Source organism: Rhopilema esculentum, chromosome 14, assembly GCF_057945365.1.
Source record: "Rhopilema esculentum isolate cy_ngs chromosome 14, ASM5794536v1, whole genome shotgun sequence".
Classification (NCBI taxonomy): domain Eukaryota; kingdom Metazoa; phylum Cnidaria; class Scyphozoa; order Rhizostomeae; family Rhizostomatidae; genus Rhopilema; species Rhopilema esculentum.
The window spans coordinates 2,845,067-2,872,608 of record NC_142828.1 but is presented as its reverse complement, the minus strand read 5'-3'; the positions used below and the strand labels follow the sequence as shown (position 1 = coordinate 2,872,608).

At 35.9% G+C, this 27,542-nt stretch overlaps 2 protein-coding genes across 2 annotated transcripts in view; both read left to right on the top strand.

Moving 5' to 3' along the window:
• Positions 1-27,542, top strand: part of LOC135696247 (mediator of RNA polymerase II transcription subunit 24) — a 45,639-nt gene extending 18,097 nt beyond the window's left edge. The window contains exons 22-29 of the mRNA XM_089112484.1: positions 14,938-14,993; positions 18,979-19,098; positions 19,813-19,855; positions 20,091-20,212; positions 21,247-21,332; positions 21,963-22,036; positions 24,078-24,217; positions 27,300-27,542. Coding sequence (XP_088968610.1) covers positions 14,938-14,993; positions 18,979-19,098; positions 19,813-19,855; positions 20,091-20,212; positions 21,247-21,332; positions 21,963-22,036; positions 24,078-24,217; positions 27,300-27,428 — 770 coding nt within the window. The 3' untranslated portion in view covers positions 27,429-27,542. The remainder of the gene's footprint in view (positions 1-14,937; positions 14,994-18,978; positions 19,099-19,812; positions 19,856-20,090; positions 20,213-21,246; positions 21,333-21,962; positions 22,037-24,077; positions 24,218-27,299) is intronic.
• LOC135696250 (degenerin del-1) lies at positions 7-7,537 on the top strand. The gene has a single exon (XM_065215581.2). It carries the CDS (start codon positions 4,581-4,583, stop codon positions 6,021-6,023), a length of 1,443 nt encoding a protein of 480 aa, XP_065071653.2. The 5' UTR covers positions 7-4,580; the 3' UTR covers positions 6,024-7,537.

Below are 27,542 nucleotides of genomic sequence, written 5' to 3'. Positions count from 1 at the left end.
TGTAATAAATATACAAGTGACCAATAAAGAAGGCTCTAGGGTCATGCTCGAGGTGAATCGCAGACTAGGCCGTGCTAGGATTCTTATTTCATCTTGTTGGTAGCCCGTGCTGTTTAGACAAACACTCCTAATGCATGCCGGGTAACATGCATTTATGTTTCAATATGGTTCTCTCGAACCTTCAAGTTGGAACAATTGTATAGTAGTGGTCGAAATGTTGACATTCATTTGAGGAGGGAAGGCAAGAGTACAAAGTCTCAATTCTTTCTGTCTTCGGATTGAAGACTGCTATAATCACATTTAGTTGTGATGCAAGGGTGCAATTGGTTAAATGTTGACAAAGAAATTCCACTGTACCAACATGGTCTGTGTATAGGTTCATTGTTTTGAACACGAAATATCTTTTTATACACAAGTTGTTTGGAAGCAGCCTTGGTACCATTTGTTTGACTTTAGTCTAAAATGGGCGAAGACACTCTAAGCATTTCTCTGAGGTTAATGAATATTTGAGCTGGCTTGTTTGTGCTGTTTCAAATAGACTGTGTTGGAAGAATAAATTGACTTCTTAGATTTCTGAAGATTTTTGTGCTATTTTGAGTAAACCAAATAAGCCGTTGGCCAGGGTTTTGCGAGGCTATGGTCCTGTGAGGCCTTGGTGCTGCGAGGCCTTGGTCCTGCGAGGCCTTGGTCCTGCGAGGGTATGGTCCTGCGAGGCTCACTGATCTAAAAAAAAGTGTCCTTGGTCCTGCGAGGCTATGGTCCTGCGAGGCCTTGGTCCTGCGAGGCTATGGTCCTGCGAGGCTCACTGATCAGATCAGTGTGCGAGGCTATGGTCCTGTGAGGCCTTAGTCCTGCAAGGCCTTGGTCCTGCGAGGCCTTGAAAAGTATTAGCTATCATCCATCAAGACTGGGATATGAGGATATAATTCCTTAGCTTTTATTTTTACTCTTTTTATATTGTTGATATTCTTTGCTTCCCGTTCCTCTTTGTCTCGTAAGCTGCATCTTAATTTGAATTTTAGAAAATGGGGAAAACGATCGTTTAGCAGGGTATCAAAAGTTATAAAAATCCATCATTTCCTTTTGTGACCAAGTTATATAGTGTACCAACACCACAACTATCTGCTGGTTCAGAGATTTAATGTTAAAGTGCCAAGAGGAAACTAAAGGAAACAAAGCAGTTGTATCCAATCCTACTTAATTGTACACCGTACACCTCGGTACTGATTACCTATCTCTCTATCGCCGTTTCTGTCGCTTCTTACCTTACAATCGGACGTTTTATATACTTTCAATCTACGCAAACTATGTCTACCAATCAGCTTTTAGAAAAACAGGATACAAATTTTACATCAAAGATTTTTTATGAATAACTTTAAAATGCATATACGGATTAATAAATCTCGTTAAGCTGTTTGTTTAGACCGATGAATAGCTTGAGTCAGCCCATGATTAGCCTGAGTCAGCCCAACACTTCGTTAACCAAATCTATTATGGATACCTATACAAACATCAATTACGCAAGCAACTATATGAATTAACAAGAAGAAAAACAAATCTCTATACGAAAAGCATGTGCTGTAGTGCTATATTAAACACGCTGGCATCAATGGAAAATCCCAACACCTTTGTTTAGAATAATCTTCTCAAATACCCTTGCAAAATACACGCTTGTACAAATGTAGATGGAAAGTATAGCTCTGACACAATGTTCATGGCCAATTTATCCTTAAGGTATTCCAACTTAATGTATCAATCATGGTCAATGTTTTTGTTAACAGTTGAAAAGCAGAAATAAATTCTCCATGGCCATTCTTTCACCAATAACCAATAAAAGACAAATTTTTCCATCTAGATTTATCTTTATCGCTATTGAAACTTCTTTGTAATTTGAAACAGCGTATGGTAACATTTCCAGATCCGATTTTTACTTTTTCTAACAAGGGTACCATTTTCTGGCATCGATATATAATTAAATGCGGCAAAAATACGGTGTCTGTAACCGAATAAGAATTTATCAATTTAATGCGGTAGAAATGCGGCAGCTCTGCCGCATTTAAATAGTAATTTCAACAGAAATGCGGCTTGGTTTCAGATGCCGTTCTTCTACCGCAGCGAATTAAATGAAAATTTTGGTTGATATTGATTCTGATTGATCGAAGAGTGATTAAATGGCAATACGCATGCGTATAGTTATGCTGTGCCCGCCAAAATTTGCATTGTGTTTGTTTCCACCTCTGGGCTCAATTGGTAATATTTCTATAGGCATTGATACTCCGTTTTATAAGCCATTTTTGAACTTTGTATCATCAAAAATTTATTAAATAAAGTTTTGCTCAACAAACATTCCTTGATTTCTGCAACTTATCCTATTCACGCTTCAGTTAGAAGTATTTTCAACCCCTCTCGAAATTTCAATTGGAGAGGAGTACTTTTAAAAAAGGGATTTATTGCCTCAAGCATTTATTGCTACCGAATGTTAACATGATTTATCAAGAACTCTATCAGGCACTGTTAAACATATTTTAATATAATTAATAAAAATGATAACATTAATTAACAAATGAATTATTCAAACCTTAAGGCGATAGAGGTATGAATTGTGGGATACGCTCTTGAACAACATGTTTCAGGACTTACACAGCGACCCTCCTCCTTAAATCCATTTATCGCATGTTCGAGCCAGTTTGAGTAAGACGATAAACAAATGGCATACAAAAACAGCATTAATCTGTTACTTAATTATAAGAGAAATTGTTTTGATTGCTTAGTAGCAATTTTGTAAGGTTTTGCTTATAACAATTGTGGCGCGGTAGGCGATTTGCTATTTCAGCTGACAGTTTTTTGCACTTCCAGAGTCAGTAAGCTTATTTCGTGCAAAGGACCTCTTCAATAAGGGTGACATTGTATTTGCTGTGTCTAGAAGGAGGGGTGATCGTTTGCAAACAAGTCCCCACCGGACCTGCAACCTGGTTTTCCGACCCATTCTTTCAAATCCCTGGACTATTAAATCTCCACCCTGCTATTTTTGTTTCTGTATGGCAGGTAGTAAACGAAGGAACACACGTGTCGTAGGAACATAACATAGCTAAGCGTGTATATTTCACGCATGAGTCTCTCTGATTCACCAAATTAACTAAATATTCTAATTGATGCATATTTATCTTAATATATGCATAAATCATAACATTACAGTATTTTAACTAAAACCAGGGTAAAATATCCGTGAATGTGATAATTAAAATAGTTTTTGCGTTCAAAAGTTGCAGAAGCTCATAGAATTGCTTATTTATCTGTCTGTCATAGTGGGTGTGCTCTTTCTACTGCCAGCACTTTGTCCTTCAACATTGGGAAGATAGGTTCAAATTTGAAAATAATAGTTCTGAATTATTATAAGTTAAGATCTGAAAATGGAGACATTGTCCTGTAGGAATCTTTTGACATCTCTTGTTTGTGAGTTTGCTATGGTCAATAAATAGGGCACCTTTTGTACGAATGAAAAGAATCATTTCTTTTTATTTTGCTACTTTACCGTTTCAGTTTAACTTCGGTTATACTTTCATTTATATAAAGCAGTTTACAAATGACATCTCTAAATTTAAAGCTAATAATATTTCAAATCAATGCATTAATTTCACATTCTGTGTCATCTGCATCTTAGATTGCAGTTTCATTTGTTGCCTCTTGGAGATTCAAAGCAGTTTTTACCTTTCCCAAACACCAAACTCTTGAAATTAATTAAAGTTTTCATTGCTGCTTCAGGTTTATGAAAAATTAACCATTCGAATTTTGTCTTTTGATGCACTATCGAGTTCTTTGTTTCTAGGATGTCGTAGTTATTGTAAACTTCAAAGAACTCCCCATGCTACATGCTGTTTGATTGTTATGGGATCTTCTTTGTAGAACATTAGCTTCGTTTCAATGAAGTATTGCTTACTGGCGAGGCTGATTTCATACTGCAATGATCTTGTTTTTCAAGGCTTTACTTGCTAAGAAAGCTTCGTGTCTTGTGGTTTGCTAGATTTGTTATGAGTGTATCTTCATTTCGGTGTTATTGGACGCTAGACGTTGACTAAAAGTGTGGCTCTACGATTTCTCCTCCTCGAAGATATCGGCATTATCACTGGAGTTCTTTAAACGATGTTTGTTCTTCGATTTGCGATAACAGAATATTACTAAATGTCTTGAATCGCCAAGATTCTACATCATTCTTCTATATTTGCTGATTATTCGTGTTCCGAATTATCTTTCGCATTTTACGAATTAGAAAGTACTTTGTAGATGTTTGATCGGAGAAGAAAGCTTTCAATTGGATTAACTGATTTGCATTTCAAGTTCATTAATATTCAAGGCTGAAGTAATATTTAAAGTTTTATCTCAACGACAGCGTCATTAGAAGCGTTATATCATGGTTGTTGGCAGGCTACATCGGAGGATAGCTTCAAGCTTCAAATCATCGTTGCATTGACATAACCCGGTCTTTATTTTAATACCATTTCACCTGAGAAAGATTCTTGTGAAGAGATTTATTGGTAATCACGCGCGATCTGATTGACTTTGTTTTAACTGTTCTGGTTGAAATGGAAGCCAGCAAAGCCAATGCATTCGGCGAGTTTGCCGAGAGAACTTCATTGCATGGTGTGGGAAGGATTGTCGAGACTAAGACAAAATGGGGAAAGATATCATGGGCCGCATTGCTTGTTGGATTTATCTTATTCCTTTGTATCATGCTTTTTAACGTATTCACAAGCTACATGTCCAACAACATATACATTGTTAGGGAGAAGATCCCCGTTACGAAGATGCAATTCCCAGGAATTTCGTTTTGCCCAACAACCCTGCTTCGGCGCTCTGGTTTTTCCAGCCCTAACACTGCGCTTATAGATGCGGTATTTCACCGCTTTAAGGGCCGCGAAAAGGATATCGAAATCAACAATCTGCGGATTGCTAACCTTCATAGACACGAGGACCTCATGAAGGGATTCGAGAGCATCCGGCGATTAACATCCAATGCAGATTCTCTGTTTATCGCCGGCATGAACAGTGCTTGTCGGTTCGGACTCAACACCCCGTGTCACTATCCAATGCGGTTTAAAGAGACGCCCGTTTCCCTTTTTGAAGGGATATGCTTCAAGTTTAACCCGAATGGCACCTTCTTTCAAGTTGGTGAAGGGTCTTACTACGGTATGTCGATCATTCTGTTTGTTAATCAATCCGACACTGACCCATTCTCCGGTTTTGATGAAGGTGCCGGAATAAAACTGGTCATCCAGTCGCATGATACTTTCCCGTTCCCGCTGGAAAATGGCATCCTGGTCAAGCCAGGCGCCTACACGAGGATTATAGTGGAAAAGCAAGTCTACAGAAGGCTCCCGCACCCGTATCCGTCAAAGTGCAAGTCGCAAGGTGATGGAATCTTTCCTGGCAAGTACACCCCAAGGAACTGCAAACGGACTTGCTTTGTTCGCTACGCAAAGAAGGCATGCGGCGGAACGGACGCTTTTGTGCAGTACTTCACCGGCGAGAAGAGGGACCCTCCATTAAACATCACTGAACTTCAGTGTTTTTACAACAAGCAGATTGAGGCCGCTTGGCCGCATAACGCGAAGAAATGCAACTGCGCACTGCAGTGCCACGAGGAAACATTCCACCCGATGGTTTCGCAGTCCCTTTGGCCATCGCCAAGTGACCTTCCCTACTACAAGCAGATTTTCGCTGCTGCTCTTGGCCTAAATCACTCTACAATGACTGATGCTTATGTTTATAACAATTTTTTGAAGATCAACATATTTTTCAGTGAGCTTGCATACGAACAGGTATCTGAAATGCCTGAATGGACCAGCCAAAAGTTGGTGAGTGATATTGGCGGGCAGATGGGGATATGGATTGGCGCATCGCTGTTCTCGGTGCTAGAGCTGATTGTGTTCCTCTTCTACTTTGCCAAGTCCAAGGCACATGTTTGGATGCTGAAGAGAAACGTTGTTGTTGTTGAACCTGCTCCAACAAAATTCGCTGTGAAATAATCAGCTGTTATATATTTATTAACCAAAGGTTGCGTGGTTTAAGTAGGTATTAGTCAAACATTGCTAATTAACAAGTTGTTGGGAGTTTTTGCATGGGTTAATCATCAAATGAAGCGCAAAATATTCAAGACGTGTTTGCATATTGATCTTTTTATGTTCCTAAGTTTTGCCAATAGGCGAGGGGATACCAGTTTATGAGGTGCCTAATGTCAGTATGTGTTCCAGGCAAAGGCTGCTTCGATCTGCCACTATAATAATTTCAACATTGTTTTTTGTGCTATCATTGAAGAAGTTTCATGTTTTTTGTAAGGTGTTGTCAGACTTTGATCTTCAGTTTAAGAATCAGCATTAGGAATGTTGCATTTTATATGTTAAATCTAGTAAAGTCCAGACCACATCCATACACGTTTTTTGACACGATTGTGGGTCCAACTATTCGCTCTTCCCAACTTATCTTTTAACGTGTAGCAAAAAAATTTTGAATTCATAATTTAGAAGTTTCTCATCGATGCTACAATTCAAGGTTCTTAGAATTATGCTGGATATATGATAGCGAAACGGCAGCAAATGAATACAATTGATACTCAACACGGCATCCATCATTGGGTACTAATATAAGTTTCATAAATAAAGCAGATCTATTAGCATACAAAGCCTTCCAAAAATTTTTGTAACACCATCAGCATTTTTGTTATCCACATTAACGTTTTCCTCTCATCTCTTTCAAACAATGTTGGATTACTCTCCATTGATATACACCACTCGAGGTTAACCTGCATTTAAGAGACTAGGGTTTTGGGGGGTGTATTTCCAACATTTTTATTGTAAAGGGGACAGTGTAGCTATTGTAAATAAATTGAGAACAGAATGGAATTGGTCATGTGTTTCAAACGCTTCTAGAAAACGTGCCATTCTTAAATATGTAACGTTTTGCTTACTGTTGTTTCGTGATTATTGAAGATGGGTATTCAATTTTAGATACTGTACTCCCACTAGGAGTTATTCTTTCTCCAATGCTGTTGAAACTCGCATTTCCCTAGCTTCGCGCGGAATAAGAGCGCTTGTTGTACCATAGCCCACAGCAAGAAATTCGTGTTCAGCTTCCGAATAACAAATGAAACTATAGCAACCGCCAAATACACTTTTACTACGCAGAATGAAATTCTTCCCATAACTCTAGCTCCCAAATCAGCATTCAACGAATTGAAATGTTAACTTTGTTTATAAACATATCTGTTGCAGCAATGAAAAAGCTGCGATAAAGTGGAATCATAGAATAACTTAAAATAGATAATTAAATTCACGGATTATTCCTTGGGGTTTAAGGAAAACAGTTAAAAATTAGGCAGTAGAGTAAATTTCGTATGAAAAATAGCTTTAGTATTAAAGACATGGCCACGTTCTGTTTTTATTGGTAGATGTCATGATTTTTGTTAAGTTTTTATTTATGTTTACGTATTCTATTCTAAATTATAAAATCTGTGGTTTTATTAGTATCAAAACAGAATGCTCCATTCGATGTTTGTTACAGATATCCATTCACCTTGCAGCAATTAACTGTCGATTCTTGAAAATGTTTAAATTGGGAAATGCCAGCTTTATTTGCCTTTAAGCATTAATCGCATCATTTCGCTAAAGGTGATGTTTTCCTACCTTGAAGAGATTTTTCAAAGGGCATCGATAGGAGTGTAGCTGGGAAGAAACCCAGGACCCATAAAAATTTAGTAGTTTTACAAAATGATACGTATCAAATACTCATCTCAGGTTTTAGTCCTGGGTTCTTTCTGCGGCCCTTGATTTTTCTAATTTCTGTAATTCCTTTTTAAATGGAAACCCTAAAGTCTAGATTTGAACAGTTGAGAAAATGAGAAATGAAGAAAATTAATGAAAAGCTGGTTCGTTAGGCTGCTTTGGTGTCAGTGCTTCACCAGAATTTTGATGTGATATCGGGCAATTTAGAGACTTGAAGGAAGCCGACAAGTTAATAGCTTTGACTTGTTGCTTTTCTAATCCAAAGTATTGATTAAAAATATATTTAAGCTACTATCTTTACGCAAACCTACTCATTCTTCAAGACCAGTTTAATTTTGAACCGATCATTTCAACCCAGTTCTTCATGATAACATAACTGGTCAAGTATTTCCCAAATGGATGAATTATTCCTAAGTAGTAATCAACATGATTCAGTTATCAGCAAAACCTGAATTGTACCAAAATCATCTGCAAACACTTTATATTGTAAGCATTTACGCAAAGGACTTGCTAGCGTTTTGTAGTCAGTGTTTTGATGACTCAGCAACCGAACTTCAATTACATTGATCTCTTTCTTCGACAGCAGCCGTTACTATTACTACGTCACAACCGCCTTTTTTTTGTCCTTTATAGGGAGGATTTTTAAATAAGGTCGAACAGTTCTCTTGATTCTGTCTATATTTTTCAGTTTCTTAAATGCTCGCTCTTTAAAGTCAACCATGTACACTATTTACTGTAAATATTCACGAAACAAACCTAAGATTCACTGCAGACAAAAAATTACGGCTAATATTTTGCTTCGTAAGTAGTGAGTACTGACCCAGTCCGCCACTATGGTCCCTATCTACCATACCAAAATCTACTCAATGAGTGTTCACTCAAGACCTTTCTTATTACTAACAGAGATCACATGCTTCAACTGGATATGTATTTTCGCTAAGGCTCTCTTCATTCCGGCTAGTGGGAATCGTTAATCTGTCCTTTGCAATTCTCAAAATTTAGGCAACTTTCTTTTTTATTTGCTTTATATTCTCAAATTTTACACCTTGATTTTTTTCGCTCTAAGTAATTTTTTGTCCTCAGAATACTTTTCGGGTGATACATGTTTGTATTACAACTTTCTACGGAGTTTTGGAGGAGATATTCTTTGTGCATTGCAGACTGAATGTAGACTGTAAGTTCTTTGTTGAAAGGAAGACCAAAAAAACGTCTTCATTTCAGACTTATTCCTTGAACTTCAACATTAAATTAGTATCTTAATACTATGTAATATGGAATTTCTAATCCCCCAGTGAGCCTTTCCCTATCTTCACCAACTAAAGAAGATTATGCCTTATGATTATGCCTTATATTTTTTAAAATTATATACTTAAACTCTTCCACTTAGATTTATGAGCAATTGAGCATGGTCTTTTGAAACTTTTACATATTTTGATGAAAATTTTTATTTTCAAAAGGCAGCATTTTTGCTCGGTATTTACCTTATAATCTTCAGTTAATTTTAGCTTTTTTCAATCTCAGCTATAGTCTGGTTTTGCTTGTTTTTCTTTGGATATTTGTTGTTTCGTGAAGATAACAATCACATGTTTATCCTATTTTATCCTATGTCATCGTTCCTTTGTTTATCCCTATTCATTCTACTTATCAACAACACAAGATTCTTCTCTGCAACCTGCATCTGATGTTGAGTGTTGTATTGCAAAGTTGCTTGATCTGTTTAGAAGTTTGTATTTCTGATGTTCGAGTTGATGCGATTAAATTTTCCAATGAGTGTTTTGCAAATGTTTTTCTGACGTATTGCCAATACTAGACTTCTCGTGTACACATGGAAGGTCTCCGAACGTGGTCTTCATTCTTTTTTACACTGCCGCGCAGCAAAACACAATGAACCACCCATCGTCGATAAAAAGCGACAAAAGCTTGAAAGCACTGCGGCTGGTTCCGCCGAAAGTATTATTTAAAGCCCTTCTTTTGGTATTAAAAGGATGAATTTAGTAGGCAATAAAGCTAAACAAATACAAACATATAAATTGGTTTTGAAAGTATTTAAACAGCGAAAGGAAAGAAATTGTAAAGTGGGATTATGTGGCTATAGGAAACTTTAATTTGCAGCTAGCGTTCAACGACCAATCTAAGTTAGTGTAAACATAGATTTCTCTCAATGATGAATTCTCAACATCCATATTATTTTCGAAATTAATTCAAAAAGTTCGCGTTTAGGAAATGAATGAAATGAGATCCAAATGCGTGAGACTTTCTGGACGGATAAAGAAACGAAATAACCATACAATGAAATGATCATATAATACAATAATGAAATAAGAAGACTTTAGAAGTGAATTACAAGAAATCTTTTAATAAAGTCTCTTGTGTGCAGGAAACTTTAAGTGGTTTGAATAACGGGTTACTTTAAGGCATTGGTAATTATGCGAATTTTTTTTGTTATGTTTATTTTTATTTCAATTAACAAAACAGTAAATATAATAGGATCCCCATTTTCCCCACGCCTTGTCAAACTAGTTATTATACTTTGGTTAAGGTAGCATTTCTCTTGATCAAGGAGAAAAACCAAAACTATAAGACTACATGTGAATTGATAAATTTTGTGTTTGCAAGTTATCAGAAAAAAACATATTTTTGTAAAAGCCCAAACGATTCAATTTACGCTAGTTGGTGTATAGAACAGGATGATTCTAATTTGCTACTCTAAAGCCTGGTTCCCACTTGGTCGTTTGGGTCGTTTGAGTCGTCAGAGTCGTTCCTGAAAGACACGAACGACCCAAAAAACACATTGGTTTCCACTTGGTCGTCTGATGTTGCGAAGTCAACTATTTCTACCTCTGGTAACTTTGTACAGACGACGATGTTAGATCACTAAGTTTCAGTGCAATAGCTTGCCGTGATTTGATATTTTTGTATTTATTTTTAAACTATTTCCAGTAATTGTTATAATGGCACTCGTATTTTTGAACTTCTTCCATAAAGCTTTCTGTGAAATATTCAGCTATCTTGTTCTTGTTCTAGTCAAACACGCGGCTACAAGAAAATCTCCTATTCTTGAAGAAAAAGTTACTAAAGCGTGGGTCGTTTGAGTCGTTTGAGTCGTTTGTCGGTTTCCACTTGCAAAAATCATTCATGCATGGGTATTTTGGGTCGCGGAGATAGAATTTTTCTATCTCTGCGACAACTGTCGTTTGAGTCTTTCGGGTATTTTGGGTCGTTGGCAGGTACGTTTCCACTGTGTCTTTTCAGTCGTTTGGGTATTTTCCAACGACGCAAACGATCCAAACGACCAAGTGGGAACCAGGCTCAAATTTCACGCCTAATGCGATCACCAGGGAACTTTTGCAGAACAGCTCTGCTTTATGAATGACCGCTAAACAATAAATTTTTTTAGGGTTAAATTTAAATTGCGATTTATTTTAGGATCAAGAAAGAGGAACCACGAATACTTTCTGCTAGATTTTAGAAAATTATGCTAATGTATAACAGGCGCTAAAACTAAAGATATATGAAAATGGTTGAAATCTTTTTTTATTCTGGCTGTTGCAGATGCCAAAGATCATATAGAAATGATTGCACAAACGTGGATCAGTCAATTCTGAAATGTCAATCTCCGTCTGATATTTTATAAAAAAGTATATAAAACATATAGAGTAGGAAACGGAAAAGAAACATTTCTATAAAAAAGGAAGAAACATAAAAGGTAGAAAATGGTATTCTTTATTCATATAATTCCCCCGAACTAAGCTTCTACTTCTACCTTCTTCTCCCAGAACAATTTTGACAGTATATAATCGCTGCACGCAGAAAAGGATTTCTTGTTCCCTACATCATTATTAAGTAAGACAACATTGCTTCAAAGAGGGGAGAGGGCTCTGCTTAATTCGACCTTGAAAATTTACGTAATTGTTCTGAGGCAGTGATTGTAGCTAGATATAGGAGTGTATGCAGATTTACCAAACAGACACCATCATCATATTAGACAGGAAATTCGAACCTTTATTCTTGACTCTAAGACCCCGTTTACACTGTTCCGGGACAATTTTGTACCGTTCGCAAGTGTTTACACTGTCGCGGTTCCAAATTGTTCCGTTTGGCCGTTCCGTTTACACTGTACCGGTACGACCTTGATTTAATGGTAATTTACTTGGACGAACGACAAGGTGGCTTTAATTTTCAGTGTTATTTTAGACTACAAAACTGCAAAGTCCAATCAAGGCTTGGACTGGGAAACAATACAAGCCTTTTCTGTGGTCGTCTTTTCTTCAGAATTTGACAACGTAGTTCCGCCACAATCAAAGCCTCGATTACCTGAAACAGCCATACAAAACAGGGGCGAATCCAGCAAAAAACCTGACTGAGTTCCAGGTCAAGGCTAGGGTCTTTCAGATAATGCATTGATCATTGTGCATAAGACAACATTATTATTTATATTTATGCATTTTGGTACCATTGAGGGGGGGGGGGTAGGGTAGGGACTATTTAATCACTAAATCTAGATTCTAGATTTCTTTCCGACAAAAACAGTGCCTCTGTGAGAAAAATTTTCAACCCCCTCCCTTTCTCAATACCTTTTGCTTGTTTTGGATGCCATAGCAAAGTTTTTCCCTTTTGTTTTGCTCGCAATTTGTTGTTTTGCCTCAGTCTATTCATCAAAGTATGGTGTTCCGTCTGAGCATTGGTTTTCCGTGCCATCAAAGACTGCCATTTGAAGCAAAGGTAGTTAACACTCCTGGAAAATTAACGATGTCTCCTGGTTTTATCTCAAACGCTTAATAATCTGCTAGAATGATGCGATGGTCGTGAGTATAAGCCATCTGCAGTGGCCATTTCGAATTCAATGTTTTGCAGTTCCACAATAGAACAGAAACTATAGGTAGTCAATCAACTACGGGCCATTGTACAGCTCTCTTACAAATATGGTATCATTTTCGAGTTTCAGATGCTGTTTTGACTGAGTGCCATTTATGTTCCAAACAAAAATTTCATTGTTTCAATTCATTCACTTCCGAGACACAAAACGTTTATTTCCGAGTTCTAGACTGCTTGTTGTCCTCCACAGCGTCTGGAAAATCGTTTCCAAATCACGACAGAGAAGAAACTGGCAATTTTAAGATTTTGAAGAGACTGTGATAAAACTTAGAATTTTTAGGTTTCAATTTTTAATTTAAATATTGCTTGTTCCAGGCAACACTATTTTTAGCTGTATGTTGGAAAACCGACTGAGTTCTCTGCACCAAGGAGTTCTGGATCCGCCTCTGCAAAAGACCTCTTTGTGAATCCGTGACAAAATCGTCTCGGATAGGTGTTTACACTGTCCCGTTCAAAAACGGAACCGTGACGGTACAAAACTCGTTCGCTTTCAAAGCAGGGCCAAAACTGTTCCGGATAGCAGAGCAAAATCGTCACGGTTCCACAGTGCTAGTGTAAACGGAAAGGCGAACCGCGACAGTTTTGTCACGGTTCCAAACTTGCACGGGACAGTGTAAGACTTTTGAACGCGGAGCGAACGAATTTTGTACCGTCACGGTTCCGTTTTTGAACTCCATTTTAACTCTCAATAAAAATTTGATTGTTGACTTCGATGGCAAAATAAAAGCCTTGGTTGACAAAATACAGCTTCTTCTAAACAATGTTCTGCCATTAAATTATGAAGCCATTACACTGTACCGGTACAGTGTAAACGAAACAATTTGGAACCGCGACAGTGTAAAACACTTGCGAACCGTAACGGTACAAAATTGTCCCGGGACAGTGTAAACGGGGTCTAAATCTGCAGTTTCACCCAAGATCATATGCAGGTGCAAACACATCTTCCCTGTGCTATCAGGCAATCAATCTCTCAGTGATGATTTTTCATCAACTTAGTTCAAGATATCTCGTCTCTACTTGCTTTGGTTTCTGAGTGTGTCATCCCTTTGGTTGATTTTCTACTTTTTATAGATCCTGCTATAGGAAATTTTGGTATTGAATATCTTGTGTTTGTTATTCTGTATAGTGTTTCAACACTAAAGCTACTTTTGCAATATAAATGTATTACAGTCAAAACATTGAGTGACCTGTACTGTTAAAGTTAGAAGCAGTCTAGACATTCTAAGCACATGCTTGAAATGCTTGATTCTAGACTTAAAGTCTGTCGTGATATTTTAGAAGTTTAAGCCGAACATTTAGTCAGGTTAACCTTGGGCACATAATAAAGTAAGCCAAGCACGTTTTTGACATGTTTGTTGTCACACTGTTCTTTTGTCAACATTTTCACAATCTCTAACATGTTTTTAGGTATTTTGAAAAACTGAACCAACAGCTTTTTATGCATTGCACGTTTTTTAAAATGAATGTTGTATAGGCGAAAATTCTTTTTGCTCGATTCTGTTTAGGATTTTGACAGGGTATTCTAATTCAAGATATGATGACACATATTCTGCCCTATTTATTTTATTGTTTATGTCACAAATGTACAGATGATACACTTAAGTAGAAGCCGGTAGGTCAAAAAATTCAAGTAAAATATGGATCCTGAGTTCGTCTCCATAGTTTTATTTTGTGCCATAGGTTCCATTATGATATCTAGTTTTTTACTGTTCAGTCAAGCTTTTCCGCGTTCAAATTTATGCGTCAATGGTACCCCGGGTATCTTCAACAGTCACTTTATTTAAAATCTCAATTTGCATTTAATTCTCAATTCACAAAAATATTAGCGGAAACATTGCTAATCGCGATCACTGTGGGGAATGCGAAGTTCCTTGTATAGGCGATGCACAGTACACGGAAAAGTTGAAATGGGTTTAAGTTTTTCGATTTGCGCTTGCGAAGTCCTTCAGCAGCCAGTCATAATCTGTATTGCTTTGTCACGCTTCCAAACTTTACATTCCAATGTCGTGTAGCCAACAAAAATATCACTGGAATTTTTTCACGTGAAATATCTAGCAGCAACGTTTCGCTAGACTTTTTCTCACAGAAGATTTGGCTTTAGAGTGAGGAAGTCACCAATTCTCTTTAATCCCAGGCGTAGGAATCATGAGGTGTGGTCAAATCGAGATGAAAATCTAGAAGACTGCTCGATAAGCATATGGCATAGGTTCTCGTTGTCCTAATCAGATCTTTGAAAGCTAGAAAGTAACAAATTCAATTCTAAAATGTCTATTTTCTTCTATTTTAGCCGGAAAGCCAGACACAACTCAACGAAGTGGGTTGGAATCTGGGACCACGTCTGATGTGAGTGTTTGCCTGTTAGCTGTATTTTGCGCTAAAATCAAGTTTCAAAACTCAATTAAGAGAAAAATCTCTGCTCCTGCAAGGAGACAGAGATAGAAATATTTTAGCACTATCTTTGGAAAAGTTCTTTTTGTTTGAAAATTTTAATGGTTACTGTGTAAAAATTGGTCTGGGCGCACAGCAAGGAGCCAAGACAGAGATGCAGTGTGTTTTCAGACTTACTGGCAACTCATTTTTGGCCACAAGTTGAAATCATATGGTTCTATATTTGTGTTTGACCGTTCTTTTTCACGAGGATTTAATTTTTCTTCTGATTAAGGTAGCTGTGCTAACCATTTAACGACAATGTAGAGAATTATTCATAAGCGGGAGTGGTCCGGTAGTAAATCTGATGAAGAAAATGCAAGTTTTTTCGTCGTTTTGAGGATTTTTGAGCTTTTCATCTTATCGATAGCCTTTTTGCTAGTTTTTCTTGACGAAGTTTTTTTCTTTGACTACGCGCTTGCCAACAGTTTTTCATGGCGATAACAGAGACGTGAATGAATTTTTCCATTTATCAGACTGATTTTCTTACTGCACTTCAAAATCAGTTGAAAAGTCTTTGATTTTTTTCATAAGAAATACATTTTCAAATTATTTTGAAAATCACATTGATAGGTAGTTGCTATTCACAGACAGCGCAAGAATTTGAAAATCTTTAAAACCGACTATTTTCGATTGTCCAAACCCAAATTTTCCAATTTAAACAAGAGTCATCGTGTTTTGTACCCAAAACAAATGGTCGATTGACCTGACAAAAATCCCTGCTGCTTCATATTTGTTTCAAACAACGCGATCAATTCAGCCCTGAACATGATTTCTGCTCTTCACTGTAGACAAATACCTGCCGTTGAAAAACTCTGCAAATCACTGCAAAAAATTGAAGCAAAAGGGGTTGTTATCAAAGGTGCAATTTCTTACTATCCTCCCCCTTCCCCCAAAAAAATCTTCCGAAAATATCCTACACCCTCTTGTCTTTACATGTCATCACGTATATGGTCCTGTAAAACTGACTTTTTCTTTGCTTTATTGATAATTCTACTCTTCAGGGTCAAAATTGAGTTCTGGTAACTTTTTCGGAAAATCAATGACGCATTGTATGGCTAGAATATTTGAATTTGTAAAGGATATTTAGAGTTTCTAAAACTTGCCTTTATATTTGGAAAACTTATAATGATTGTCTTCAAAGTCGCATTTCTGGCTCATTTGAGGGTTTTTACACTATGAGTATACCCGACATTAAAACATAAGTATGACATCTCAAATCTGGATGGATTTGTAAAACATGAATAAAACCTCTTTTACTCTGAAAGGATTGGTAAACATAAATAAAACAACTTATATCCTAGAACGACTTGTAACAAATTTTTCAAGAAGACTATGCAGACACTAAAACAAAATAATCGTGGATGTGACTTTAAGATATTTTCTGCTAGAACCTAGAAATACCCTTAGAGATAAATCTTGTATTTTCTGTGTATCAGCTTGTTGAGTTGCAACTGAAAGAAAATAAGGGCTCAAAATAGGTTGGTTTCTTAACTTAAGTTGACCAGCTCTTGAGATGAAGCTGAAACTAATGTTGATTCGAAATCAATTGGTCCCTGTAGGCTCTAATCATCTGAAGTTTTGCGTCTCCACTTTCTCGGATTATTTTGATTTTCTTTCTGTACGAATAGCTTAGAAATAGTACGAATAGCTCAATATTTAGAAAAATGGGCAAGGACTGAATTAGCCACCTAACTAAACCCATTTTTTATCAAATGGCACCGTCTTTCTCTTTCCCCCACTCCCTAGAAGAATCCGTTTGAAATCTAGAAGAAACTTGTGGGATCGAGGTTTGCTAATGAGTCACAATATACTCTCTCTCAGAAGTTTCTAGACATCTTTTGTTAGTTTTGGTTCCGCTTCGTAAACATGAAGTCCATTTTTAATTTTTTATGTTTTTAATCAATAGCTACAGTTATCAAGCAGTGATAAAGGGTGTTCCAAAATTTAACTTATTGCACAGGAGATAATAAATTTAATCTTTTTTTCTTTACGCCAAAGGCCCTTATCTTTGCTTGAAGAAGGTTTCGTCTTTACTCATAGTGACGTCATCTGCGACTTTAGAAACCGATGTTATCTGAGAAACCGATCTTTTTGCATGTTCAAATTTGAAAAAAGTAAAAAATAAACCTTTTTCATTATGAGTAGTTTGACATCTTAAGATATTTCCTTACGCCATGAGATAAAAAATAAACAATGATCTCTTTCTGAGTTTTTTAATCTAATGAAAAGATTAGAAATAAAGTAATGAATCATTTGTACTTTCATAGGTAGATCTTGAAACATTTGAAATGACAAATGAAGTGATGTTTCAATCAACAACGGCTATAATCTTCTTTTTAATCATTTCAAGCATTTTTTATTGGCTTAGTTCATGCATACGGTTGTTTATACTTACGGTCACGTAACACTATAACCATCACAGATCAGGTGTGCTTTTCAGAGATGAAGCAAAATTAGTTAGGTTTTTCCTATCCCTAAGGCTAACGATATACGCTGGTGAAAAAAGCCAGTGTTAGACTTTTCGACAAGAACGTCCAGAAAGACCAGTGTTAGAATCATTTTCTTTCTTTTCAATGGCAAGGAATCATTTTCTTTCTTTTCAATGGCAAGGACTGATTTTCTTCCTTTTCAATGGCAAGTATTTCTCACTAGTGTATATCACAAGCCCACTTTTACCGGTCAGTTCATACGCTGAAATTATTTTTGTCCTAACAACGCAAAGTCAACCTTTCAAAACTTTAGTGCGCAGGACACTTATGATCTGCTCGAAAACTAAACTCCACCCAGAGTTGGACAAACTTAAAAAGATCTTTCTGGACAACGTCTATCCAGAAGATGTCATTTCTTCTTACACTAGGGCAAAGACGTTTCTCGGCTGTTCAAAAGTTCGGTCCACAAAAGTGCCCTGTTTATGTTTAGCTAACTTGGATTGGTAACAAGTCCTTGCGATTTGAAAGTCAAATTAAACAGGGCACTACACAATGTTTCTTTGCTGTGTTTCTTCGCGTATTGTTTACAATACTAGGAGACCCCTTCCACCCATTCAAATGGATTGCCTTCCTATCAGCCAAAAAAGTTCCGTTATTTATGAATTTCTAGTGCCAGTGTGATTCTGGCTACGTAGGACGCACATCCCAAAGATTGGAGGATAGGATAGAACAGCATGTTCATTCCAATATAAGAAAAAAACTGCCTCTCAAAGGGAACGGCCTCCTCGAGCTTGTAGGTCTAAAAACTCAATTTAACTAGTGACTCTGTCATCGGACAACACCTTTTAGACAACCCAGATTGTGCAAAACTCTATAAGACGACATGTTTAAGATAATTGGCAGATCCCGGTCGTCTTTCCAGTTAGCAGTTTTTGAATCGATCTACATATAAATGAACAAGCTGCTATTGTGTAGACAGAAGGAGTTCGTTTTCTCTCTTAGACTCCAGTGGTAATTTTTCTATAGGCAGGCAATACTGATTGAACAACTATACCGGTCATGTGCTTGAATTTTTCTGATTGGCCTATTTTGATCCACAATTTGGTATATGTATTTCCCATCGTGTTTTTCGTACCTTCATTCTGACGTTTTATACTCTGAGGAGTGTCAGATGAAAAAGCTTTTAGTATGTTGTGAAATATTTGCTTTTTCAAAGCGATTCTCGATTTCTTTTCCGCCAAAAAATTGTTAAAATAAGCTATTATTGCGCTAAATTAACTGCGGGGACATCGTTTTAAAGAAAGAATACAGTAATGTAAACAAAGGTGGCGCTTCTTACATAGAACCATTTTTTACTGTGAATCTTCCATTTTTGTGTCTGCACTTGATAGGCTATCATTTTGAAAGTAGTTATTTTTATATTCATAAATTGTTATTAAAGTTTCATCAGTTTCCAATATTCATTATAGATTTTGAAAAAGATGGCAAAATTTCCTGGCAGCCCTTCCATCGACAAGAAGTCTTTAACTGCTTTGAAAAAGAAACTGGATCTTCTTTCAACAAGTCGATTTTGCAATGTTCTAGCAATGGTTTGTTTATTATGATTTGTAGCCATCTTTACTCAAGCATAACCTTATTTGAAATTACTTGTTGGGTTACCAGTACTTCAGAATGTTATTTCTTTCAACCCTGCAGAAGGATATGTTACATTTGTGCTCGTCAATTTACATCTGTAACCCTGTGCGCCATTCGCTCTATCTTTTGGACTTGCAGAGTTTCATTAACCTTGCTGGAAAAACACAGCAATATAAAGAATATGCGTATCTTGGATAAAGTAAAAAATATCGAATTTAGCAAAGAAATTATGATTGTTTTACTGCAGTGAATCGTTTATAAGCAAAACACAGTGTTACTGTTATGCTAGGGTTGACAAACTGGAACTTTTCGCAAAATTCTCCAATAATTGAAAAAATCACAAATTAGTTCATATTGCTACTAAGTTTAAGTTTTTGCAAACAGGGTAGACATATACCCCTACTTTAAACCACTGCCCCCCCCCCCCGACAAAGTCAATTCTAACTTTTATTAACTTTTAAAGTACCATTATATGATTGATTCATCTTTATTTTTTCTTATTATTAGTCTTCCGGTGTCAACATGCCACTACAAAAGAAGCATAACATAGCCTTAAGCATGTTAAAAAGTTACAATATCAACTTTATTGTAGAAATATTTTGACTAGTTTTTCCAGTTCCTATCCTATTTTAAGTTATAATAAAGGTATTTATCATACTTCTTCTTAGGCCATTTTAAAGTCTGGAAAGATTGATGAAGCTAGAGCATTCGGTATGTACTTGTAATTAAAGACTTTGAATTTTTTTTAAACCTTTTATTAGATGATGTTGAGTATTTGAAATGTTTTGATCCTTCAAAAATATCATTTTTAAAAGGCCATTCACAACATTTATGCGGTAAGAACATCATACCACATCCAAATTAACCCTTTCCAACGCGATTTTAAAGTATTGTTTTTGAATAGCCATACATCGTACCGTTTTATATCTTCTTTTATCTCTTGCAGAAATCCTTGCATCAACATTAATGCTTATCGACCCTACAAACCTGGTTTTGTCGTTGCTTGATGAAACGATCCCTGCAATCATGAGGCGATGTGATGCTTACAAACTGATTTCAGATCCTCAGGTTTGCTTGAAATATCTCATCAAAGTACTACTTATTGGGTTCAATAGAGACATTTTTTCACAGCAAGAACATGTGTTGTTTAAACTTTTTTTTTTAGTAGGATTTATGTACTTCACGCCAATTTTCGAACGCCAAAGCAAAGCACGCCAATTTTTGAACACTTGTCTACTATATCCAAAATTATACACACCTATGATGCAAATAAAATAATATATTAGGAAAGGGTCTCTAATGCAATAGAGAACCAATTGATCTCTAACGTGGGCCCGTTTTGCAAGCAAAGCAAATGAAAAGATATTTTGTCTCCTGTATTTATGATCTTGTCACAGCATCCATTTATGGAGAAGCCGCACACAGTGATACTCAGGAAACAGTCTCTTGGTACTTGGTACTTTTCTGAATCAATAAATCAAGTTGATGACAGAAGATCTAGTTTTGTGACTTGTAATCTCTGGCATACTTTAAAGAATAGAGAGTACTGATTGGTTAAAGCTAGCCACTCAGAAATTTCTTCTTTTCTTTCGGCTTATTTTGACATATGCATGGGCCTAACACTTTTGTCTGTCATTAAACGATCCATACTGATGCCGAATTGAAGACAATTATGCCCACAGAAATTTTTTATTTGTCGAAATGTTCTGAAAACAGTTTCCGTTATTAAACTCGTATTTAAGTGTCGTATCTCGATAGAAAAGTAAACATTTTTGAGTGATATAATTTGAAGCTGAAAGTTGCTAGTCTAGATCGTGAATACATTGCTAAGGCCAACAAAATGCTATCATACCTCAAGAAAAACTCCTAAAAAGATTAGATATTGCCTTTTCCAAAGGTGTTTATTTTCAGGCGCGAAAATGTTTTCTCTCCAGTTATTATTTCCAGTTTCTTTCTCGCTTGATCTATCAAAAATCAGCTGTTTTCTTTAAGAAGGTCGTTTTAATAACTAAAGAATTTTTTTGAAAGTTAGGTGACTGTGTTTATAATCATTGCTTGCGAAATGAATTTTTTGTATTTTATCCCTTTTCGTTTTATCCAAGGGCTTCACTTTGGCTAGATTTGTAAGCAAGTCGATCAGCTATGCTTTGATTTTGTCAAGAGCCCAAAAACCATTTGAATTTGAAAGGTAAGTGAGTGATTTAGCTGTAGCTTTTTCTATTTTTAATTCTACTTTATTATAGCGTAGCAAATAAGAAACACCGCAATGTACCGAGAATAAACAACAATAAATATACGTATATCAGTGAAGGCTAATATTTCGCCCCGGCATACTGGGCTTCATCAGAGCAAAAGTTAACGGACACTACTTTATTATGTTTTTTCTTACCATTTGAAAACACCCTTTATTCTGACTAAGATCTTTATCTTTCTACCAAAAGTATTACTGTGGCTTTTACAATGACTTTGAAGCAAAATTTCAGATGGCCTAGTATTCGAAGTTATGCCTTTAGAAAAATGCGATTAGCCTATTCAGAGGTTTAATCTTAGAATATCTGGCATAGGTAATCATTCGGAGCTTTAATTGCTAAAGACATGTCAGAAACAATGTTATTTTGTTTTTCGCATTTTTAGCTTTGATAAAGGAATTTAAAAAGAGGTGTTCTTGAGATGAAAATCGATAACGTGTTATAAAAATTCTGAGCCTAATAGAAATGACCTAATTTTATCATGTCTCACCTGAATCATGCTACATAAATCTTTCCCAAGTACTCTTTTATGTTACTGTTTAGCAACTTTTGTTTCTTACTTACCATAGACCTGCAAAAATCTCTAAATTGGACATAGCCAATGACGAATGCAGTGCTACCGATCGGATTTTGAATAGCCTAAGTATGTATCCAATATCTGTTTTGTTTTAGTTGTGAATTCAGCGCTCAGTATAAGATTTATTAGTAATTCGATCAGTTATATAGTACTGTTTACATGTCTGTCGTGAAGTGCTCGATACCGTAAAGGCAGATCTGTATACGCTGTAGGTGTAAGAACAGGTCAGTTCTAAGTTGCTACTCCAAGTTTCATGCTTGATGTCATCATTGTTCAACTGTACTCTGCCAACCAACAGGTGGTAGAGCAAGGCTAACTGAAGGCTGTTCATTTAGGAAGAAGCCGCAATAAGTACATATAATCATAAAATGAAGAAAATTATCATGCTTGATGCCATCATTAAGAACCGTCAAAAGCATTGTATGAAATATGCATGGATCATGATTAAAATCCCCCTCTCTTAATTACTCTAAATTTCATTCTGCCAGCTTACTTTCACTTGTGTATAGAATTCGAAATTATTTGTTTCTAAATTGAATGTAAGTGAATCTATAATGGACCATGCTTCCAGTATCCTAATTACCTTAAAGATTTTTCATTCTACAAAAAGCATTCTCAATAGAAAGATCAGAAGACCTTCCATCCTTTCCTCTTTCTTGAAAGCCCTCTCGATACTTATGAAATTATAGTTCAGATTTAAGATTTTTGTTTCCTAATCATACTTCATGTCTTCAGTATTATTTGTCAAATCTAGTTCTTTTTATGAAGGCTCTGTAGTAATTCAATATATTCTGACATTATATTTTGAAGAGCGAGTTACTGCTTACAAAATTGCGAGATTTTTATGCAAGAAAGAAAATTTGATTGCAAAGTAGAGTCATTGAAAATTTAAAAGCAAAAGTATAGACCTAATCTACAAAAAATGATATAACCAACTATGAGATTATATTTTACATCGAAAAAATTTTTCATCATTAAATTTATTTGTAATTTCCAATGTTTAGTGACGCCTCTTGCTAAAAATTAATTGGCTCTAGATTGAGAGCCAAAATTTGAGTGCGCTAGTACTACGAATATCTTATTAACTCTGCCATATTTGAATTTTTAAGACAGTTTTTATAGACTGATATGTAAAAAAACAAAGTGCCATTTTTATAACTTACTTCAGTATCAGAGTTATTGTAGAAATAATTGAAGATCGTTTTACATCTTGATTTGATATATTCGTCATCAAGGAAAGCTAGTGCCAAAATAGCGAAGTGTTTCGGTCAAGTTTATTTTCGAAAATCTGCTCTTGCTTGTTCTAATCCTAATTGACTGGGAAATTCCAGTATTTCAGAAAGTATCGGCAGCGAGATATCTATTAAGTTGTTGGAAGAATTAATTCTCTTAATATATTAAAGCAGCAACGTAATACAAACCGTTAATTATCAGGCTATGTGTAAACTTCAAATTTCTCTCTCCAAAAACAGTACCATTTGAAGGAAAATATCATGGTATAAATCATGCTTGAAAATCTTGTCTCGTCTGTGAAAACAACAACCGCACAAGGAAAATTACGTTCTGGTTTTCCTTGATCCTAGATTGAAATGGCGTTTATCCTCAGTTGAGACCCATAACATCATTTTCATTGATACGGCCTACAAAGTCTTAGATGGTCTATTTCTACATTTGCTTCTTTGCAACGATGTGTCATAGCTACAGTCACTGCCAAAATTACTTGGAACACCTAACACTTTGCGCTGTGTTTTTTCTATTTTTCATTTGTTTTCTTGAATACTTCCACTTCCGCCCCCCCCTTTTCCCCCAAAACAATGTTGAAAGTATAGAAAAATACCAAACAATCCACAAGAAAAAGGGTACTCCATAACCCCTTCCTTTTTTCTATAGTAAATCAACATTGTTCCTAGGGGGAGAGGGGGATGGCTGAATTTGCCTTTGAAAACCTACGTTATTGTTCCAAGACTTTTGGCAGTGATTGTAGCTTAGCGGCAGTTAGTAAGAGCGTCCACAAATACACATGGTCAGCTTATACACTAATGCAGAAATATTTTGTATGCTTTAAGATGTACACAGCACCTTAGAATTTGTATTTTTCTTGTTTTAGATACATTAATAGAGGATATTCTCAACATCATCAGGAAAGAACAGAATGGGTCCAAAGCATTGTTTCTGAAATCTCTTCTCGGTCAACTTTGTATTGCCACAATGCATATATATCCGCCACTGCGACTACCACAAGGATTGGTGAGTTTCTTTCGTTACCATTTCTGTTGATAGACACAATATGTTACTATTCCTTCAATAAAAGCTGTTGTTTCTCTAATTTTGAAGCTCAGTATCGTGTTTGTAGTTTCTTTTAAGGTGTCTCTGAGCTAACTTTGTATTGAACAGAACAATAAATTGGTAGCTACCGTGGTCACGCCTTTGCAAGACATGGATATGGTGCATGTGATCCCATGTCTGACCTCATAGGTTGTTTTCATTGGCTGTTGCAATGGGCTTTTCTCATTGGCTGCTATAATGGACTATTTTCATTGGCCATTTTAATTTTCTAATCCCATTGCCTGGTCTCATGGGCTGTTCTCACAGGTTCTTGGTCCTATAGGCTGTTCTCATGGGGTAATCCAATCAGCTGTTCTAAAATGGGCTTTTCTGATTGGCTGATCCCATGGACTACTGAACACTACTCTTTTATAGTGAATGAAGTGCAGCAAAAAATTAAGGAAATTAAGGAATTTATATTTCTTTAGCAACACTTGTTAGTTTAGTTGGGTGGCCTTGGTTGGTTTACGTTTTCGTAAGAAACATATGCACAGAAATTGTTTGTGTCAAATCCCCTTTATGCTAATTCATATCAATAAATAAATTTTCCATTGGATTTACCATAGGGAAAATGAACTGTGTATTAACTTCAGCTTAATGTGTTCCCTATTTCATTTTTAAACTTTTCATTTTATGTGCTTTTGTTTTGTTGTTTTACTTTGATTGTCTTTGATTCAAGAAACGGATCTAGACAATTTGCGTCATTTCATAAGATAACGACTGCTTGCAAAATGGTCTCTCGTGCAAACCTTCATCGGCGATTATTCTCACGCCAATCAAACTTGCACCTTTAGTTACAAAATGTTTCTGTTTAAACAAGGTGTTTTAGTTCACATGGAAGTAGGAAGACTATTAAACGCCCTCTTTATGTACCCTTATGCTGGGTTGAGATGAAAACACATGGGTCTTTATATATGAGTAGATCATGGTTCTCAAAATTGCTAGCCTAAGGTTTTCTTATAACCTGATTTTAACAACCAACTATTATTTCTTCTTAAAACTCCAATTTACATCTAGATGATTTGTGTATTTTTGCTGTATGCTATAAGCGTACACTTTTTATCAAACAAAAGCTATTTCATCATTAAGCTTCCTTTGCTTGCTCCAGAACTGATGTTGAGAAAATTCAGCCAATAACAGTTTGGCTATTCTTGCCATATTCCTTTAAAAATCGTAATTCAACTTTCATACGGGAGTTTTTTTGGAATGTTCAAAATAATTTGAAGCTCTTCCCCTCATATGCAGGCAGTTCTCTCTTGACTTTTCATAATTTTTTCCCTCCATTTCTCTTATTGACTAGATATTACTTTGCATCACGTAGTGACTTCATTTTATGTGTGTAACCAATATTTTCCACTCTATGTGATACAATAGTGACATTTTCATCTTCCATATGTTTAAGTTCTCATGTAATCTTTCTTTACCTGCAAAGCTTATGAAGTATTTATTGATTCAACTTCATATATGTGTTTTTCCTTAAATCTGTTTCTTTAAATATGTACAATGTAACTTTCAGAATCGCAATAGAGCACGTAGCTCGAAATCTCTTCTGAGTTATTTCTACGTCCTTATGTCCTGAGTTATTATGTCCTTCAGTATTTCAATTTTTCTCCCTAGCAATTTAATGTAAAATATGCTTAATTTACAAAGTCAGGTTTAATCGTTTATGTTAGTATTTTCGTATCACTTGTAATTATTTGAAATATACTGATAATAAAATGTTGAAGTTGAAATTGAAGTTGAAGAAATATTTAAGCCCCAACTCAGCCTTAGTTCCCAGGAATGCATAAAATTAACATTTGTAATATTCATCTTGTCCCGCAACAAAAGTCTTGGACAAAACGCAAATTAACAAAAAAAATTGTTGTATATTGGAAGCAATAAAATCCATGTTGTATCTGTTTCATCATGCTGGCTATCGTCAATCATTTGCGATTGGCAAACGGTTAAGAAATTTTGCAACAAAGTATGTTGTGCACTCATGTTTGATGGACTCGTTTGGAAGATCTTTTGAGTCAAGTGTCACTTCTATTTGAGCCACCTTCTTTGATCATACATGATCGTCATATCCGCTTCTATGAGCACATGATATAAACACGAGTTACACTTCCTTGAACGGCTGTTCCTCTATGTTATTTTCGATTTTCTTGTTCAACATTACTGCAAAAATATGTTTCCACCCAACTCAAATTGATAAAATACTGTAAGACTGCCATGCCATGGAGCATTAGATGCTATGCTGTACCTGTTGTTTCGATGCTGTACGTTTTCTTTTGACACATCACATACAAGAGGGTCATTTGCAAGCCTGTTTCTTTTATTGCAAGTTATGAGCCCCATGCCATCATTTATTTCGTTTTCCTACTAATAAGTATCTGCAAATTATTTGCGATCTTTGTGAAAAGATTCGATTTAACTAGGAATAAGGATCTTTGTGAAAAGGATTGTTATGAACTAGTGTTCCTTTGTGCCTTAGTGTTTTTTTAAGAATCAGGGATTAATTTTGGTTTTTGAAAGCAACTGGATGTAAAAAGGTTTATTTTCTGTGACTGAAAGTCCCCAATTTTCCAGTACTTGCCCGATGAGAGGATAAAACGTAGTATGACCGCATCCTTGTGTCATTCATTTTGTTAGTGGTAGCATTACTTATTAGCTAGTTTTTGAAAGACTTGTAAAAGATAAGAACATAGAATTGCAGTTGAAAAGTAAAGATTTTGGCATGGAACTTTTCCAAATGCTCTCTGTTTTTTATATCAGCAATTTTTATGCTACAATTTTAAAAAGTCAATTTTTTGCAAAAAGCGCTCGTTAATGGTGAGTTGCCAGTGGTTTTACGAGTTTTTAAACAATATTCACAGTTCACTCAAAATCACACAACAAACGCTGATGATTTCAATTTAGATTACAACAAAAAATTTTCAATTATGGCATTTATTTTTATATTGGCGCACAGTTTATTCATGGTTTTGCAAACAGTAAATTACTAATGAAGTTCTTTTGTTAGGGCATGAAGATATTGCAGTCTCTTCATGGTGAAATTCCCAGCGAGATCTTGCTGCTGGTTTGTAACATCGAAGAAAAAAATGGCCGCGAACAATTAGCACATAGACTTGCAATGACGACAGCACAGTGACAGAACACACCCGTTTCTGGTAACGAACTCTGATTTTCCGAGATAAACAAAATGGTTGTTATGGTTTATTCGCCTGTAAATATTCTCTATAGCGAAATAGATTTTCAAATTCAC

Bases quoted from the DNA above. Each gene is read 5' to 3' on its own strand.
- LOC135696250 (XM_065215581.2), top strand. From the start codon at position 4,581: ATGGAAGCCAGCAAAGCCAATGCATTCGGCGAGTTTGCCGAGAGAACT.